Source organism: Rhinoderma darwinii, chromosome 2, assembly GCF_050947455.1.
Source record: "Rhinoderma darwinii isolate aRhiDar2 chromosome 2, aRhiDar2.hap1, whole genome shotgun sequence".
Taxonomy (NCBI): Eukaryota; Metazoa; Chordata; class Amphibia; order Anura; family Rhinodermatidae; genus Rhinoderma; species Rhinoderma darwinii.
This window is the reverse complement of record NC_134688.1, coordinates 39,586,087-39,604,139: the sequence shown is the minus strand read 5'-3', so window position 1 is coordinate 39,604,139 and position 18,053 is coordinate 39,586,087. Positions and strand designations below refer to the sequence as shown.

The 18,053-nt window shown below is 43.1% G+C and overlaps 2 protein-coding genes across 8 annotated transcripts; both read left to right on the top strand.

Moving 5' to 3' along the window:
• Positions 1–359: 359 nt before the first annotated feature.
• Positions 360–9,840, top strand: LOC142742113 (uncharacterized). Of its 6 annotated transcripts, XM_075851561.1 has the most exons (7): positions 360–444; positions 548–694; positions 1,017–2,623; positions 2,874–4,210; positions 4,891–7,268; positions 7,670–7,802; positions 8,053–9,840. In XM_075851561.1, exons 4-6 carry the CDS (start codon positions 4,201–4,203, stop codon positions 7,793–7,795), a joined length of 2,514 nt encoding a protein of 837 aa, XP_075707676.1. In that variant the 5' UTR covers positions 360–444; positions 548–694; positions 1,017–2,623; positions 2,874–4,200; the 3' UTR covers positions 7,796–7,802; positions 8,053–9,840. The 6 variants fall into 6 exon arrangements, with proteins under 6 accessions (XP_075707676.1, XP_075707673.1, XP_075707675.1 ...); XM_075851558.1 differs by having other exon boundaries at positions 1,017–2,089; positions 2,491–2,623; positions 4,891–9,840; XM_075851560.1 differs by having other exon boundaries at positions 4,891–7,802.
• Positions 9,841–12,337: 2,497 nt separating this feature from the next.
• LOC142742112 (uncharacterized) lies at positions 12,338–17,415 on the top strand. 2 transcript variants are annotated; one of them, XM_075851557.1, is made up of 3 exons: positions 12,338–14,842; positions 15,244–15,376; positions 15,627–17,415. In XM_075851557.1, the coding sequence occupies exons 1-2, from the start codon at positions 12,485–12,487 to the stop codon at positions 15,367–15,369; spliced, it is 2,484 nt and encodes an 827-aa protein (XP_075707672.1). In that variant the 5' UTR covers positions 12,338–12,484; the 3' UTR covers positions 15,370–15,376; positions 15,627–17,415. The 2 variants fall into 2 exon arrangements, with proteins under 2 accessions (XP_075707672.1, XP_075707670.1); XM_075851555.1 differs by having other exon boundaries at positions 12,338–15,376.
• The last annotated feature ends 638 nt before the right edge of the window (positions 17,416–18,053 follow it).

The following is an 18,053-nucleotide window of genomic DNA, read 5'->3' as shown; positions in this document are numbered from 1 at the left end:
GAGGTATGCAACCAGAGCTCCAGGAAATTCATGGAGCTCTTGGTTGACCTTAACCAAAAAATGATATTATCTATGGATGAGGAAATAGAAAGTGTCCAGGCCCAATTATTCCCACTAATGTCTGCAGACAATATGTCCAAATTTAAATATAATCTTGATGCCCAATTTGTGGAATGGGAAAAAGATATTCAAGACACTAAATCTAAGAAATTCTCTAGAGACATTGGAGATTTCCAAAATAATAAAGTATATAGGTGGAGAAGAAATCAGGTCCCAGGAGGTCGTAGCCGTACTCCTTCAATTTCCTCTGTATCCTCCCAGAGTGAAGCAGATAATATGCCTTATAGACCCAATTTTAATACCCGTCCAAAAAGGAAACTGGCACAAAGACAAGTGGCCAATAGAAAGCGACCAGATGTACGGGATCAGAGCAGCCGCCTAAAGGTAATCAACCTGTCAACACATACTTTTTCTAATACTGATTTAGAATTAATAGCTAAGGGGTTGACGTTCTCACCAAGCACTGGTTTTGACATGTTCTCTGCAGTGAAAGACCTACATATCTTTGGTCGCTCGCTCATCTTCAAAAAATGGTTTGACAAACCAGTGGACAGCGAATTCTTCCCAACAGCAGAGGAACAACAGGCACTTAAAGCACTAGAGGACCTGTTAGATGAGCACAAGACCGATGCAGGTAATGTTCCAGCATGCATTCGCATTAAATCTAAGAAGTTTCCTGCCCTTAGCCTGTGCCCTGCGGTGGATCTTTTTATTAAATCAGTGACCCAAGAATTTTGGAATATTCCAAGGTACATCAAAGATGACAATCTAACCCCCTCAGAGAAAAACAGCCTCAAACAATTACAAAAAATCAATGATGTAATATTCAAGGCGGCGGATAAAGGGGGAAATGTGGTGGTCTGGCCATGTACTATGTATGAGGCAGAGGCGAATAGACAGCTAAGGGACAAACAATGTTACAAGAAATTAACTTTCAACCCTCTGTCGTCCTTTAGATCAGAATTACAGGTCAAACTTCTGCAGGCAGTAGAAGACAACATCATTTCGAAAGAACTAAACATGGCACTTTCAACTGATGAACCCACCATACCAACCCTTTACCTATTACCCAAGATCCACAAAAATGAAAAAATTCCACCAGGAAGGCCTATTATTTCAGGTAGGGGTAGCCTCACTGAGGGGATTTGCAAATTTATTGATTTCCATCTCAAAAATTTAGTTATCAACCTACCCTCTTATATTCGTGACACGGCCGATTTGTTACAAAAGATCAGCGGTGTCAGCATCGACAGTGACATGCTCCTTGTTACCATCGATGTAGAGTCTCTCTACACGTGCATCAAGCATGAAGCTGGGATAAGGGCAGTCAAATACTTCCTTTCAATGTCAGAACTAGAAAAACCCCTTTGCTCATTCATCGTCCAGATGCTTGAGTACATCCTAACACATAATTTTTTTTGTGTTTAATGGTTGTTTCTACCTACAGCTCCAGGGAACGGCCATGGGGGCAGCGTGTGCACCATCCTACGCTAACCTCTTCCTGGGGCTGTGGGAAAGGAATCTCTTCTCAGATGACCGGGGTGACTCAATGGCACGGGTCCTCCTTTGGGCCCGTTACATTGATGACATCCTGGTCATCTGGAAGGGTACACACGCTGATCTTGATTCATTTATGATTGGGTTGAATAAAAATGATGAAAATTTAAAATTCACCTACAAAGCACATCCCAGCTGCTTGGACTTCCTAGATGTCAAAATCTTTGCAGATGAACAGGGTTTTCTTCATAGTGATGTGTTTCGGAAGGAGACCTCCGTTAATGCATTGCTACACTCTTCCTCGTCTCATCCTTCACAGACTATTCAAGCGATCCCCATTGGACAGTTCTTACGAATAAGGAGGATATGTTCTTCTGACTCATTATTCGAGAGACAGGCAAATGACCTCAAAGACCGTTTTTTGGAACGGGGATACAGCATGAGATCCATTAAAAAAGCCTATCAAAGGGCTAAACGTACACCCAGGGATGACCTATTATTTCCCAAGAAAAGGCCAGACAAACACAGTCAGGTAAGATTCATTACTGGGTATCATTCCCGATGGCCACAAATGAGAGAAATCCTAAAGAGGTATTGGCCGATCTTACTGACTGACCCCACTTTAGACAGATTTATTACGAAATATCCTAGCGTCACAGCCAGACGATCTAAAAATCTGAAAGACCATCTTGTCAAAAGCCATTATGACCCAACAAAAACAAAATATCCATTCGGGACCAAGGGTCCAAAATGGGGTTGCAAGCCTTGTGGACAATGTGTCGCGTGCCCTAACGTAGATAAAGCCACTACCTTCACCGATGCCTCTGGCAGTAAGACCTTCAATATCACTCACTCCATCACATGCACCACTAAAGCTGTCGTGTACTATGCGGTTTGTCCTTGTCCAAAAATTTATGTTGGTCTCACTTCCAGAGAGTTGAAGGTTCGTGTACGAGAGCACATGGCCGACATAAAACGGGCATCGGGGGCAGAGAACTTGGAGAACTTGAAACCTGTGGCCCGGCACTTCAAAATGCATCATTCCTGCGACCCCTCTAAATTAAAGGTGAGGGGAATTGACCACATCATATGTGGCATGAGAGGTGGGGCCATAAAACAAAAGCTCGCACAATGCGAGACTCGCTGGATCTGGACTCTTGGGACAATGTTTCCACATGGATTAAATGAATCTCTGAGCTATGCTCCATTTTTGTAGCCATTGACTCCTGTTGTGGGTCTTGGTTTTTACCCTTCCCTCATTTCCGTTGTCACTTTTTAGTACTAACTACCCTCTTTCTGCTCATTTTTGTACACAGAATCATGCTGTTTCCTGATGATTAGGAGGTCACCGATTGGACTTCAGTCAAAAAAACTTCTCAACAAAAAAGAAAATAAGAACGAGAATTTGAATCTTGTACGTTTTGTCTGTGTTTATGTATACATCATTTTTTGCTGCGACTCTAATATTAAATATAAATATAGTATATTTCATTGTTTTATTACCATCTTTCTATTTATATATGTATATACAATGTTAGCTTTGCAACAACATTTTCAGCCACTTTATTCATACACGTGGTATATGTTTCCTCACGTATAGGCATTATATGCACTATTTTTAGTATGTTCTCTTCATGTGATATAGGATTGCATTTCCGTCAAATACAATATGCACCTCATATGTGTGGTCGTATAAGGTATTTGTATAAGTACAAACCTCTATTTCTTTTATAAGATTGTGTTATATGTACTTAACACACGCTACATCACAGTTCCTTGTTTAGGGGCAGTTCCTCCCTTATTTAATATTTCTCTTGTACACGTTTCCCACATCAATTCACTGTTCCATTTTTTGTACCTGTGTTTATTATTCATCATTTTCACTCACATCATCGGCCCCAGAATTATTTTCTTGGTACCGTCTTACACTTTTATGCTGTACGTATCTTCTTACTCAAGCATCAATATCCTTGCATAACTTCACTTAGTCACTCTTTATTCATCACTGCCCGTCCACTTCACTATATCATTTTCACTTTCAACTGTCGTATTTTTTCACTGCTATCCTCCCCACACATTCTTACTTATCATCACTTTGTTATGTTTGCATATACTCATTTATCTCTGCACCCACACATCTCAGGCAATCCGCTTCACTTTCCTCCCAGATCGTCCCACTCATGTCATATTGTTTTACACCTACGTTCGTTGTATTACTCATTCACACATCACTCCCGTCCAACACACTGCCGGCATATGTATCATGGGTGGCTGTGCGCTGATGGTGTTTACAATCTGTAACAACATACTTTCGGGGGGGGAGTGGCTCTGGCCTCTTCCGACCGCTGTCTGCAATTGGAGTAGGATGTGGGGGGGCGTGGTCAGTCCTCGCCACCTCACATCCTCTCTGATGACGTGGTACAGGAAGTGGGGCAGCGCCATCTTTGTACCCCGCATCAGACGCCGATTACCTCCACCCTGTTCATGCTACCTCCTCCCTCACTGTTTTAACTAATTAACTAATCAAATACACGTTCTGTGTACTACATATAGCTGGGCACAAGTAGTCTGACCCTAAACCCCGGACGAAGGCAGTTGCCGAAACGCGCGTCGGGTCCAGACGTCTCATCTCACACTTCCATCATGTCCACCGGTATGTTTCATAACTTTTGTTCTGTCTAGCAGCTATTGCCTTGTTTTGTCCATCATCTCTGGTTACCTTCCGTTGATTCCAAAGATTTGTTGATATGTTACACTGTCCTGTAACATCGTGTATCTAAACTTCCTGCGATCCATACTTATCTCTCACACTTATGCAGAGATCGCTACAATCACTAGTACCTCATTTTTGTACTGACCATATTGCTGTTCTTGGACATGTCTGGCTCTTACTTGCTGTGATCTCAACCGGACACGGTTTCCTCTGTGATCATATGCGTTCCCTATTGCTGCTATAATGTAAACTGCTTACATGTTGACACAACACTCATATCCGACCTTTTGATTGATGCGACGTCTTTTTATTGTGTGACTTATTCCTCATTTCCATCTTTTAAATTGTCTCATGTTTGTTATTTAATAAAATTTATATATTTTTTTCATTATTGTGTGCCGTAGTCGATCATATTTTCTTGGTTTAGTCTCTTGTCAATTATTGATCGATGCACCAAGTATATCTTGGTCATTACCTAGGATCCAATATAGTGCATGCAATATAGCTGGCAATTATGCTTTACAGTTTACTGGTTATCTTTTCTTAGCACTACGTTTTATTGTATCCTGTTCGTTGGTATTCTATCGGTTTATATCTATTTTTCTTCTGTGTTCTCACAGAGCCCAATACCACGGGTCCTATGGATTACAAAGCCAGGGAATGTGCCTGGCGTTCTCAGATGGAACAGGTTTTCAAGGATGAGTCCCCAATATTTGGTTTTAATGTTTGCAAAAATGTCAGTGAGCTTCAGAGTAAATACACAAATTTGTTACACCGCCGCATGAAAGTGTGGTGGAACAAAACCTTTCTGGAAAATTATATCCAGAGAAATCTTGTCCCAAGGGGTCTGAGAATCCAGATTTTCCCATCCTTTCCAATTTTTGAAGAAGAGTTCACCTCTAAATGGGAAGAGGTATGCAACCAGAGCTCCAGGAAATTCATGGAGCTCTTGGTTGACCTTAACCAAAAAATGATATTATCTATGGATGAGGAAATAGAAAGTGTCCAGGCCCAATTATTCCCACTAATGTCTGCAGACAATATGTCCAAATTTAAATATAATCTTGATGCCCAATTTGTGGAATGGGAAAAAGATATTCAAGACACTAAATCTAAGAAATTCTCTAGAGACATTGGAGATTTCCAAAATAATAAAGTATATAGGTGGAGAAGAAATCAGGTCCCAGGAGGTCGTAGCCGTACTCCTTCAATTTCCTCTGTATCCTCCCAGAGTGAAGCAGATAATATGCCTTATAGACCCAATTTTAATACCCGTCCAAAAAGGAAACTGGCACAAAGACAAGTGGCCAATAGAAAGCGACCAGATGTACGGGATCAGAGCAGCCGCCTAAAGGTAATCAACCTGTCAACACATACTTTTTCTAATACTGATTTAGAATTAATAGCTAAGGGGTTGACGTTCTCACCAAGCACTGGTTTTGACATGTTCTCTGCAGTGAAAGACCTACATATCTTTGGTCGCTCGCTCATCTTCAAAAAATGGTTTGACAAACCAGTGGACAGCGAATTCTTCCCAACAGCAGAGGAACAACAGGCACTTAAAGCACTAGAGGACCTGTTAGATGAGCACAAGACCGATGCAGGTAATGTTCCAGCATGCATTCGCATTAAATCTAAGAAGTTTCCTGCCCTTAGCCTGTGCCCTGCGGTGGATCTTTTTATTAAATCAGTGACCCAAGAATTTTGGAATATTCCAAGGTACATCAAAGATGACAATCTAACCCCCTCAGAGAGAAACAGCCTCAAACAATTACAAAAAATCAATGATGTAATATTCAAGGCGGCGGATAAAGGGGGAAATGTGGTGGTCTGGCCATGTACTATGTATGAGGCAGAGGCGAATAGACAGCTAAGGGACAAACAATGTTACAAGAAATTAACTTTCAACCCTCTGTCGTCCTTTAGATCAGAATTACAGGTCAAACTTCTGCAGGCAGTAGAAGACAACATCATTTCGAAAGAACTAAACATGGCACTTTCAACTGATGAACCCACCATACCAACCCTTTACCTATTACCCAAGATCCACAAAAATGAAAAAATTCCACCAGGAAGGCCTATTATTTCAGGTAGGGGTAGCCTCACTGAGGGGATTTGCAAATTTATTGATTTCCATCTCAAAAATTTAGTTATCAACCTACCCTCTTATATTCGTGACACGGCCGATTTGTTACAAAAGATCAGCGGTGTCAGCATCGACAGTGACATGCTCCTTGTTACCATCGATGTAGAGTCTCTCTACACGTGCATCAAGCATGAAGCTGGGATAAGGGCAGTCAAATACTTCCTTTCAATGTCAGAACTAGAAAAACCCCTTTGCTCATTCATCGTCCAGATGCTTGAGTACATCCTAACACATAATTTTTTTGTGTTTAATGGTTGTTTCTACCTACAGCTCCAGGGAACGGCCATGGGGGCAGCGTGTGCACCATCCTACGCTAACCTCTTCCTGGGGCTGTGGGAAAGGAATCTCTTCTCAGATGACCGGGGTGACTCAATGGCACGGGTCCTCCTTTGGGCCCGTTACATTGATGACATCCTGGTCATCTGGAAGGGTACACACGCTGATCTTGATTCATTTATGATTGGGTTGAATAAAAATGATGAAAATTTAAAATTCACCTACAAAGCACATCCCAGCTGCTTGGACTTCCTAGATGTCAAAATCTTTGCAGATGAACAGGGTTTTCTTCATAGTGATGTGTTTCGGAAGGAGACCTCCGTTAATGCATTGCTACACTCTTCCTCGTCTCATCCTTCACAGACTATTCAAGCGATCCCCATTGGACAGTTCTTACGAATAAGGAGGATATGTTCTTCTGACTCATTATTCGAGAGACAGGCAAATGACCTCAAAGACCGTTTTTTGGAACGGGGATACAGCATGAGATCCATTAAAAAAGCCTATCAAAGGGCTAAACGTACACCCAGGGATGACCTATTATTTCCCAAGAAAAGGCCAGACAAACACAGTCAGGTAAGATTCATTACTGGGTATCATTCCCGATGGCCACAAATGAGAGAAATCCTAAAGAGGTATTGGCCGATCTTACTGACTGACCCCACTTTAGACAGATTTATTACGAAATATCCTAGCGTCACAGCCAGACGATCTAAAAATCTGAAAGACCATCTTGTCAAAAGCCATTATGACCCAACAAAAACAAAATATCCATTCGGGACCAAGGGTCCAAAATGGGGTTGCAAGCCTTGTGGACAATGTGTCGCGTGCCCTAACGTAGATAAAGCCACTACCTTCACCGATGCCTCTGGCAGTAAGACCTTCAATATCACTCACTCCATCACATGCACCACTAAAGCTGTCGTGTACTATGCGGTTTGTCCTTGTCCAAAAATTTATGTTGGTCTCACTTCCAGAGAGTTGAAGGTTCGTGTACGAGAGCACATGGCCGACATAAAACGGGCATCGGGGGCAGAGAACTTGGAGAACTTGAAACCTGTGGCCCGGCACTTCAAAATGCATCATTCCTGCGACCCCTCTAAATTAAAGGTGAGGGGAATTGACCACATCATATGTGGCATGAGAGGTGGGGCCATAAAACAAAAGCTCGCACAATGCGAGACTCGCTGGATCTGGACTCTTGGGACAATGTTTCCACATGGATTAAATGAATCTCTGAGCTATGCTCCATTTTTGTAGCCATTGACTCCTGTTGTGGGTCTTGGTTTTTACCCTTCCCTCATTTCCGTTGTCACTTTTTAGTACTAACTACCCTCTTTCTGCTCATTTTTGTACACAGAATCATGCTGTTTCCTGATGATTAGGAGGTCACCGATTGGACTTCAGTCAAAAAAACTTCTCAACAAAAAAGAAAATAAGAACGAGAATTTGAATCTTGTACGTTTTGTCTGTGTTTATGTATACATCATTTTTTGCTGCGACTCTAATATTAAATATAAATATAGTATATTTCATTGTTTTATTACCATCTTTCTATTTATATATGTATATACAATGTTAGCTTTGCAACAACATTTTCAGCCACTTTATTCATACACGTGGTATATGTTTCCTCACGTATAGGCATTATATGCACTATTTTTAGTATGTTCTCTTCATGTGATATAGGATTGCATTTCCGTCAAATACAATATGCACCTCATATGTGTGGTCGTATAAGGTATTTGTATAAGTACAAACCTCTATTTCTTTTATAAGATTGTGTTATATGTACTTAACACACGCTACATCACAGTTCCTTGTTTAGGGGCAGTTCCTCCCTTATTTAATATTTCTCTTGTACACGTTTCCCACATCAATTCACTGTTCCATTTTTTGTACCTGTGTTTATTATTCATCATTTTCACTCACATCATCGGCCCCAGAATTATTTTCTTGGTACCGTCTTACACTTTTATGCTGTACGTATCTTCTTACTCAAGCATCAATATCCTTGCATAACTTCACTCAGCCACTCTTTATTCATCACTGCCCGTCCACTTCACTATATCATTTTCACTTTCAACTGTCGTATTTTTTCACTGCTATCCTCCCCACACATTCTTACTTATCATCACTTTTTTATGTTTGCATATACTCATTTATCTCTGCACCCACACATCTCAGGCAATCCGCTTCACTTTCCTCCCAGATCGTCCCACTCATGTCATATTGTTTTACACCTACGTTCGTTGTATTACTCATTCACACATCACTCCCGTCCAACACACTGCCGGCATATGTATCATGGGTGGCTGTGCGCTGATGGTGTTTACAATCTGTAACAACATACTTTCGGGGGGGGAGTGGCTCTGGCCTCTTCCGACCGCTGTCTGCAATTGGAGTAGGATGTGGGGGGGCGTGGTCAGTCCTCGCCACCTCACATCCTCTCTGATGACGTGGTACAGGAAGTGGGGCAGCGCCATCTTTGTACCCCGCATCAGACGCCGATTACCTCCACCCTGTTCATGCTACCTCCTCCCTCACTGTTTTAACTAATTAACTAATCAAATACACGTTCTGTGTACTACATATAGCTGGGCACAAGTAGTCTGACCCTAAACCCCGGACGAAGGCAGTTGCCGAAACGCGCGTCGGGTCCAGACGTCTCATCTCACACTTCCATCATGTCCACCGGTATGTTTCATAACTTTTGTTCTGTCTAGCAGCTATTGCCTTGTTTTGTCCATCATCTCTGGTTACCTTCCGTTGATTCCAAAGATTTGTTGATATGTTACACTGTCCTGTAACATCGTGTATCTAAACTTCCTGCGATCCATACTTATCTCTCACACTTATGCAGAGATCGCTACAATCACTAGTACCTCATTTTTGTACTGACCATATTGCTGTTCTTGGACATGTCTGGCTCTTACTTGCTGTGATCTCAACCGGACACGGTTTCCTCTGTGATCATATGCGTTCCCTATTGCTGCTATAATGTAAACTGCTTACATGTTGACACAACACTCATATCCGACCTTTTGATTGATGCGACGTCTTTTTATTGTGTGACTTATTCCTCATTTCCATCTTTTAAATTGTCTCATGTTTGTTATTTAATAAAATTTATATATTTTTTTCATTATTGTGTGCCGTAGTCGATCATATTTTCTTGGTTTAGTCTCTTGTCAATTATTGATCGATGCACCAAGTATATCTTGGTCCAGTGGCGTAACTACCGCGGTAGCAGCAGTAGCGGCTGCTACGGGGCCCGGGGCTTGAGGGGGCCCGGTGGCGCCGCTAGCAGCCGTTATGGCTACTACAGCGGTAGCGTCGCTACTGTGGGGCCCGCGACGCCGAGCCTTACACAGGCCATCTCATGCCTGTAGGTGTCGCTAGCACCGGAGGGGGCCCCAGTGCTAGCGGCAGCCAAATACATGAATGGCCGGGCATGTTCCGTGCCTGACCATCCAGTGCCTTACAATGACACTGATTGGCTAGCGGCGCGATGACATCATCGCGCCGCTTCCATGCTTGGAAGGCGCTGATTGGCGGGGCAAGTCATTCTGCCCCGCCAATCAGCGTCATTGGAGGACGCTCGTTCAACTCCTGCAGACATGCTCAGAAGAGAGCATGTCTGCATCGCCAGTGAACAGCGTGGGAACCGGAGAATGTGAGTATGTCAAGTTTTTGTTTTTTTTCCCCTCATAAAAATGTGAATGGCATTATCTATGAGGGGGGGAGGGGGGGGGGGTCATCTTTATGTGGGCTATTATATATAGGGGGTCTATATGTGGGGCAGTAGCTACAGGGGGGGTCTATATGTGGGGGTGTGGGCCATTATATACAGGGGGCTCTATATGTGGGCCATTATATACAGGGGGGTCTATATGTGGGGGTGTGGGCCACTATATACAGGGGGCTCTATATGTGGGGGTGTGGGCCACTATATACAGGGGGCTCTATATGTGGGCCATTATATACAGGGGGCTCTATATGTGGGCCACTATATACAGGGGGGGTCCATATGTGGCCCACTATATACAGGGGGGTCTATATGTGGGCCACTATATACAGGGGGGTCTATATGTGGGACACTATATACAGGGGTGGGTTACCTGTGGGGCACTAGCAACAGGGTGGCTATATGTAGTGCACAGTCTACAGGGGTGGGCTATATGTGGGACACTATATACAGGGGGAGCTATATGTGAGACACTATATACAGAGGTGGGCTATACGTGGAGCACTAACTATAGGGGAAGCTATATGTAGGGCAGCACGGTGGCTCAGTGGTTAGCACTATTGCCTTGCAGCTCTGGAGTCCATATGTGGGCACTATCTACAGGGGCTTCTATGTAGGTCACTATCTACAGGGGACATGTTGTGTGTTTGTGACAGTTATATTTAGATGTGTTGAGAATTTTAACTTCGTTTTATAGGTGCAGAAATGTTTTAAAAGTGAGAAGCTGAAGACATCTAAACGGAAAACTGCAGAAATGGGTCATGGCCGGGAGAAATCCATCATAGAGGTCTGGACCGGAGGGAGAAGAAAAGAACTAGAATCTGAGACGTCACCGGTGAGTCACTTAATATAAATGTTTATTCTGCCTCTAATCAGTATTGTAGTCACTGTATGATCTGCAGCGAGATGATGGTGATAGGATTTTTTTTGTGAAACCGCATCTCCCAGCATATCCTTACCATTGTTCCGGCCATGCTGGGAGCTGTAGTTTTACGCCGTACAAACTTATACGCAGTGGCGTAACTACCGCTATAGCAGCCGTAGCGACTTCTACAGGGCCTGCAGCATGAGGGGGCCCGTGCCACCCGCCGGCACGGCCCCCTCCCATGGCCGCAGGCTCCGCTAGCAGCCGCTATGGCTGCTACAGCGCGACGCCACTGAAGGGGTTGTTCCTACATAAGACATGTATCCCCTATCCACAGGATAGGGGATACATGTGTGATCGCTGGCAGCGATGAGGAGAACGGGGGACCGAAAGTCCCCCCTAAGTTCTCCATGACAAACCTCGGACTTCCGGGGTCTGTGTCGGCAGCTCCGTAGAAATGAATGGAGCGCCGGTCGCGCTTGTGCGCATGCGTGACCAGCGCTCCTTTCATTTTTATTGAACTGCGCAGACGCCGGAAGTCCGAGGTTAGTCATGGAGAACTTCGGGGGACTTTCGGTCCCCCGTTCTCCTTATCGCTGCCAGTGATCACACATGTATCCCCTATCCTGTGGATAGGGGATGCATGTCTTTTGTAGGACAAACTATAGGACGTTTTTTTTTGGGGGGGGGGGGCTATATAGCGTTATCTACAGGGGGGGCTGTATGGCGTTATCTACAGGGGGGCTGTATGGCGTTATCTACAGGGGGGCTGTATGGCGTTATCTACAGAGGGAGTCTGTATGGCGTTATCTACAGGGGGGCTGTATGGCGTTATCTGCAGGGGCTGTGTATGGTGCTATCTATAGGGGGGCGCTGTGTGGTGGAATCTATAGGGAGGCACTATCTACAAGGGGGGGGGGGGGTTGTGTGATACCCAGCAGAGGGGGGGGCCCCAGTCAAAAGTTTGCTATGGGGCCCAGTCTTTCCTAGTTACGCCCCTGTCTTGGTCATTACCTAGGATCCAATATAGTGCATGCAATATAGCTGGCAATTATGCTTTACAGTTTACTGGTTATCTTTTCTTAGCACTACGTTTTATTGTATCCTGTTCGTTGGTATTCTATCGGTTTATATCTATTTTTCTTCTGTGTTCTCACAGAGCCCAATACCACGGGTCCTATGGATTACAAAGCCAGGGAATGTGCCTGGCGTTCTCAGATGGAACAGGTTTTCAATGATGAGTCCCCAATATTTGGTTTTAATGTTTGCAAAAATGTCAGTGAGCTTCAGAGTAAATACACAAATTTGTTACACCGCCGCATGAAAGTGTGGTGGAACAAAACCTTTCTGGAAAATTATATCCAGAGAAATCTTGTCCCAAGGGGTCTGAGAATCCAGATTTTCCCATCCTTTCCAATTTTTGAAGAAGAGTTCACCTCTAAATGGGAAGAGGTATGCAACCAGAGCTCCAGGAAATTCATGGAGCTCTTGGTTGACCTTAACCAAAAAATGATATTATCTATGGATGAGGAAATAGAAAGTGTCCAGGCCCAATTATTCCCACTAATGTCTGCAGACAATATGTCCAAATTTAAATATAATCTTGATGCCCAATTTGTGGAATGGGAAAAAGATATTCAAGACACTAAATCTAAGAAATTCTCTAGAGACATTGGAGATTTCCAAAATAATAAAGTATATAGGTGGAGAAGAAATCAGGTCCCAGGAGGTCGTAGCCGTACTCCTTCAATTTCCTCTGTATCCTCCCAGAGTGAAGCAGATAATATGCCTTATAGACCCAATTTTAATACCCGTCCAAAAAGGAAACTGGCACAAAGACAAGTGGCCAATAGAAAGCGACCAGATGTACGGGATCAGAGCAGCCGCCTAAAGGTAATCAACCTGTCAACACATACTTTTTCTAATACTGATTTAGAATTAATAGCTAAGGGGTTGACGTTCTCACCAAGCACTGGTTTTGACATGTTCTCTGCAGTGAAAGACCTACATATCTTTGGTCGCTCGCTCATCTTCAAAAAATGGTTTGACAAACCAGTGGACAGCGAATTCTTCCCAACAGCAGAGGAACAACAGGCACTTAAAGCACTAGAGGACCTGTTAGATGAGCACAAGACCGATGCAGGTAATGTTCCAGCATGCATTCGCATTAAATCTAAGAAGTTTCCTGCCCTTAGCCTGTGCCCTGCGGTGGATCTTTTTATTAAATCAGTGACCCAAGAATTTTGGAATATTCCAAGGTACATCAAAGATGACAATCTAACCCCCTCAGAGAGAAACAGCCTCAAACAATTACAAAAAATCAATGATGTAATATTCAAGGCGGCGGATAAAGGGGGAAATGTGGTGGTCTGGCCATGTACTATGTATGAGGCAGAGGCGAATAGACAGCTAAGGGACAAACAATGTTACAAGAAATTAACTTTCAACCCTCTGTCGTCCTTTAGATCAGAATTACAGGTCAAACTTCTGCAGGCAGTAGAAGACAACATCATTTCGAAAGAACTAAACATGGCACTTTCAACTGATGAACCCACCATACCAACCCTTTACCTATTACCCAAGATCCACAAAAATGAAAAAATTCCACCAGGAAGGCCTATTATTTCAGGTAGGGGTAGCCTCACTGAGGGGATTTGCAAATTTATTGATTTCCATCTCAAAAATTTAGTTATCAACCTACCCTCTTATATTCGTGACACGGCCGATTTGTTACAAAAGATCAGCGGTGTCAGCATCGACAGTGACATGCTCCTTGTTACCATCGATGTAGAGTCTCTCTACACGTGCATCAAGCATGAAGCTGGGATAAGGGCAGTCAAATACTTCCTTTCAATGTCAGAACTAGAAAAACCCCTTTGCTCATTCATCGTCCAGATGCTTGAGTACATCCTAACACATAATTTTTTTGTGTTTAATGGTTGTTTCTACCTACAGCTCCAGGGAACGGCCATGGGGGCAGCGTGTGCACCATCCTACGCTAACCTCTTCCTGGGGCTGTGGGAAAGGAATCTCTTCTCAGATGACCGGGGTGACTCAATGGCACGGGTCCTCCTTTGGGCCCGTTACATTGATGACATCCTGGTCATCTGGAAGGGTACACACGCTGATCTTGATTCATTTATGATTGGGTTGAATAAAAATGATGAAAATTTAAAATTCACCTACAAAGCACATCCCAGCTGCTTGGACTTCCTAGATGTCAAAATCTTTGCAGATGAACAGGGTTTTCTTCATAGTGATGTGTTTCGGAAGGAGACCTCCGTTAATGCATTGCTACACTCTTCCTCGTCTCATCCTTCACAGACTATTCAAGCGATCCCCATTGGACAGTTCTTACGAATAAGGAGGATATGTTCTTCTGACTCATTATTCGAGAGACAGGCAAATGACCTCAAAGACCGTTTTTTGGAACGGGGATACAGCATGAGATCCATTAAAAAAGCCTATCAAAGGGCTAAACGTACACCCAGGGATGACCTATTATTTCCCAAGAAAAGGCCAGACAAACACAGTCAGGTAAGATTCATTACTGGGTATCATTCCCGATGGCCACAAATGAGAGAAATCCTAAAGAGGTATTGGCCGATCTTACTGACTGACCCCACTTTAGACAGATTTATTACGAAATATCCTAGCGTCACAGCCAGACGATCTAAAAATCTGAAAGACCATCTTGTCAAAAGCCATTATGACCCAACAAAAACAAAATATCCATTCGGGACCAAGGGTCCAAAATGGGGTTGCAAGCCTTGTGGACAATGTGTCGCGTGCCCTAACGTAGATAAAGCCACTACCTTCACCGATGCCTCTGGCAGTAAGACCTTCAATATCACTCACTCCATCACATGCACCACTAAAGCTGTCGTGTACTATGCGGTTTGTCCTTGTCCAAAAATTTATGTTGGTCTCACTTCCAGAGAGTTGAAGGTTCGTGTACGAGAGCACATGGCCGACATAAAACGGGCATCGGGGGCAGAGAACTTGGAGAACTTGAAACCTGTGGCCCGGCACTTCAAAATGCATCATTCCTGCGACCCCTCTAAATTAAAGGTGAGGGGAATTGACCACATCATATGTGGCATGAGAGGTGGGGCCATAAAACAAAAGCTCGCACAATGCGAGACTCGCTGGATCTGGACTCTTGGGACAATGTTTCCACATGGATTAAATGAATCTCTGAGCTATGCTCCATTTTTGTAGCCATTGACTCCTGTTGTGGGTCTTGGTTTTTACCCTTCCCTCATTTCCGTTGTCACTTTTTAGTACTAACTACCCTCTTTCTGCTCATTTTTGTACACAGAATCATGCTGTTTCCTGATGATTAGGAGGTCACCGATTGGACTTCAGTCAAAAAAACTTCTCAACAAAAAAGAAAATAAGAACGAGAATTTGAATCTTGTACGTTTTGTCTGTGTTTATGTATACATCATTTTTTGCTGCGACTCTAATATTAAATATAAATATAGTATATTTCATTGTTTTATTACCATCTTTCTATTTATATATGTATATACAATGTTAGCTTTGCAACAACATTTTCAGCCACTTTATTCATACACGTGGTATATGTTTCCTCACGTATAGGCATTATATGCACTATTTTTAGTATGTTCTCTTCATGTGATATAGGATTGCATTTCCGTCAAATACAATATGCACCTCATATGTGTGGTCGTATAAGGTATTTGTATAAGTACAAACCTCTATTTCTTTTATAAGATTGTGTTATATGTACTTAACACACGCTACATCACAGTTCCTTGTTTAGGGGCAGTTCCTCCCTTATTTAATATTTCTCTTGTACACGTTTCCCACATCAATTCACTGTTCCATTTTTTGTACCTGTGTTTATTATTCATCATTTTCACTCACATCATCGGCCCCAGAATTATTTTCTTGGTACCGTCTTACACTTTTATGCTGTACGTATCTTCTTACTCAAGCATCAATATCCTTGCATAACTTCACTTAGTCACTCTTTATTCATCACTGCCCGTCCACTTCACTATATCATTTTCACTTTCAACTGTCGTATTTTTTCACTGCTATCCTCCCCACACATTCTTACTTATCATCACTTTTTTATGTTTGCATATACTCATTTATCTCTGCACCCACACATCTCAGGCAATCCGCTTCACTTTCCTCCCAGATCGTCCCACTCATGTCATATTGTTTTACACCTACGTTCGTTGTATTACTCATTCACACATCACTCCCGTCCAACACACTGCCGGCATATGTATCATGGGTGGCTGTGCGCTGATGGTGTTTACAATCTGTAACAACATACTTTCGGGGGGGGAGTGGCTCTGGCCTCTTCCGACCGCTGTCTGCAATTGGAGTAGGATGTGGGGGGGGCGTGGTCAGTCCTCGCCACCTCACATCCTCTCTGATGACGTGGTACAGGAAGTGGGGCAGCGCCATCTTTGTACCCCGCATCAGACGCCGATTACCTCCACCCTGTTCATGCTACCTCCTCCCTCACTGTTTTAACTAATTAACTAATCAAATACACGTTCTGTGTACTACATATAGCTGGGCACAAGTAGTCTGACCCTAAACCCCGGACGAAGGCAGTTGCCGAAACGCGCGTCGGGTCCAGACGTCTCATCTCACACTTCCATCATGTCCACCGGTATGTTTCATAACTTTTGTTCTGTCTAGCAGCTATTGCCTTGTTTTGTCCATCATCTCTGGTTACCTTCCGTTGATTCCAAAGATTTGTTGATATGTTACACTGTCCTGTAACATCGTGTATCTAAACTTCCTGCGATCCATACTTATCTCTCACACTTATGCAGAGATCGCTACAATCACTAGTACCTCATTTTTGTACTGACCATATTGCTGTTCTTGGACATGTCTGGCTCTTACTTGCTGTGATCTCAACCGGACACGGTTTCCTCTGTGATCATATGCGTTCCCTATTGCTGCTATAATGTAAACTGCTTACATGTTGACACAACACTCATATCCGACCTTTTGATTGATGCGACGTCTTTTTATTGTGTGACTTATTCCTCATTTCCATCTTTTAAATTGTCTCATGTTTGTTATTTAATAAAATTTATATATTTTTTTCATTATTGTGTGCCGTAGTCGATCATATTTTCTTGGTTTAGTCTCTTGTCAATTATTGATCGATGCACCAAGTATATCTTGGTCATTACCTAGGATCCAATATAGTGCATGCAATATAGCTGGCAATTATGCTTTACAGTTTACTGGTTATCTTTTCTTAGCACTACGTTTTATTGTATCCTGTTCGTTGGTATTCTATCGGTTTATATTTATATGGATGTTAATAGGGTAATACTACGGTGACTACAAGCTTAACGTTGTCACACCACTTTCCAAACAATATGCATAAATTAAACTTTCAGATTCTTGTGAAGGAAGGAGACCCAATAAGTAGCAGTTGTCAATCATACAGCCCTCCCTATCTACATTCCAGCAGGGCTGTACACTCTCACTGTTATGGCCCAAGGTAACAGTTCTATGGTTGCCACTAGTCTCGGGAGTGCCATAGCAGGAGACGGCCGACGGTAAACAAAAGTAGGGAAAGGACAGGTCAAGACCTACAGAAGGGGAAGCACACAGACAAAACACACACAAGGAGGAAAGTCCAATGCAGAATTGGAGGTAAGTGTTACCCACCCTTTCAAGTCATGTTAGATCACGCCGATCATTACTGGATTCCTTTTTTTGATCTGTTGCGTGACGA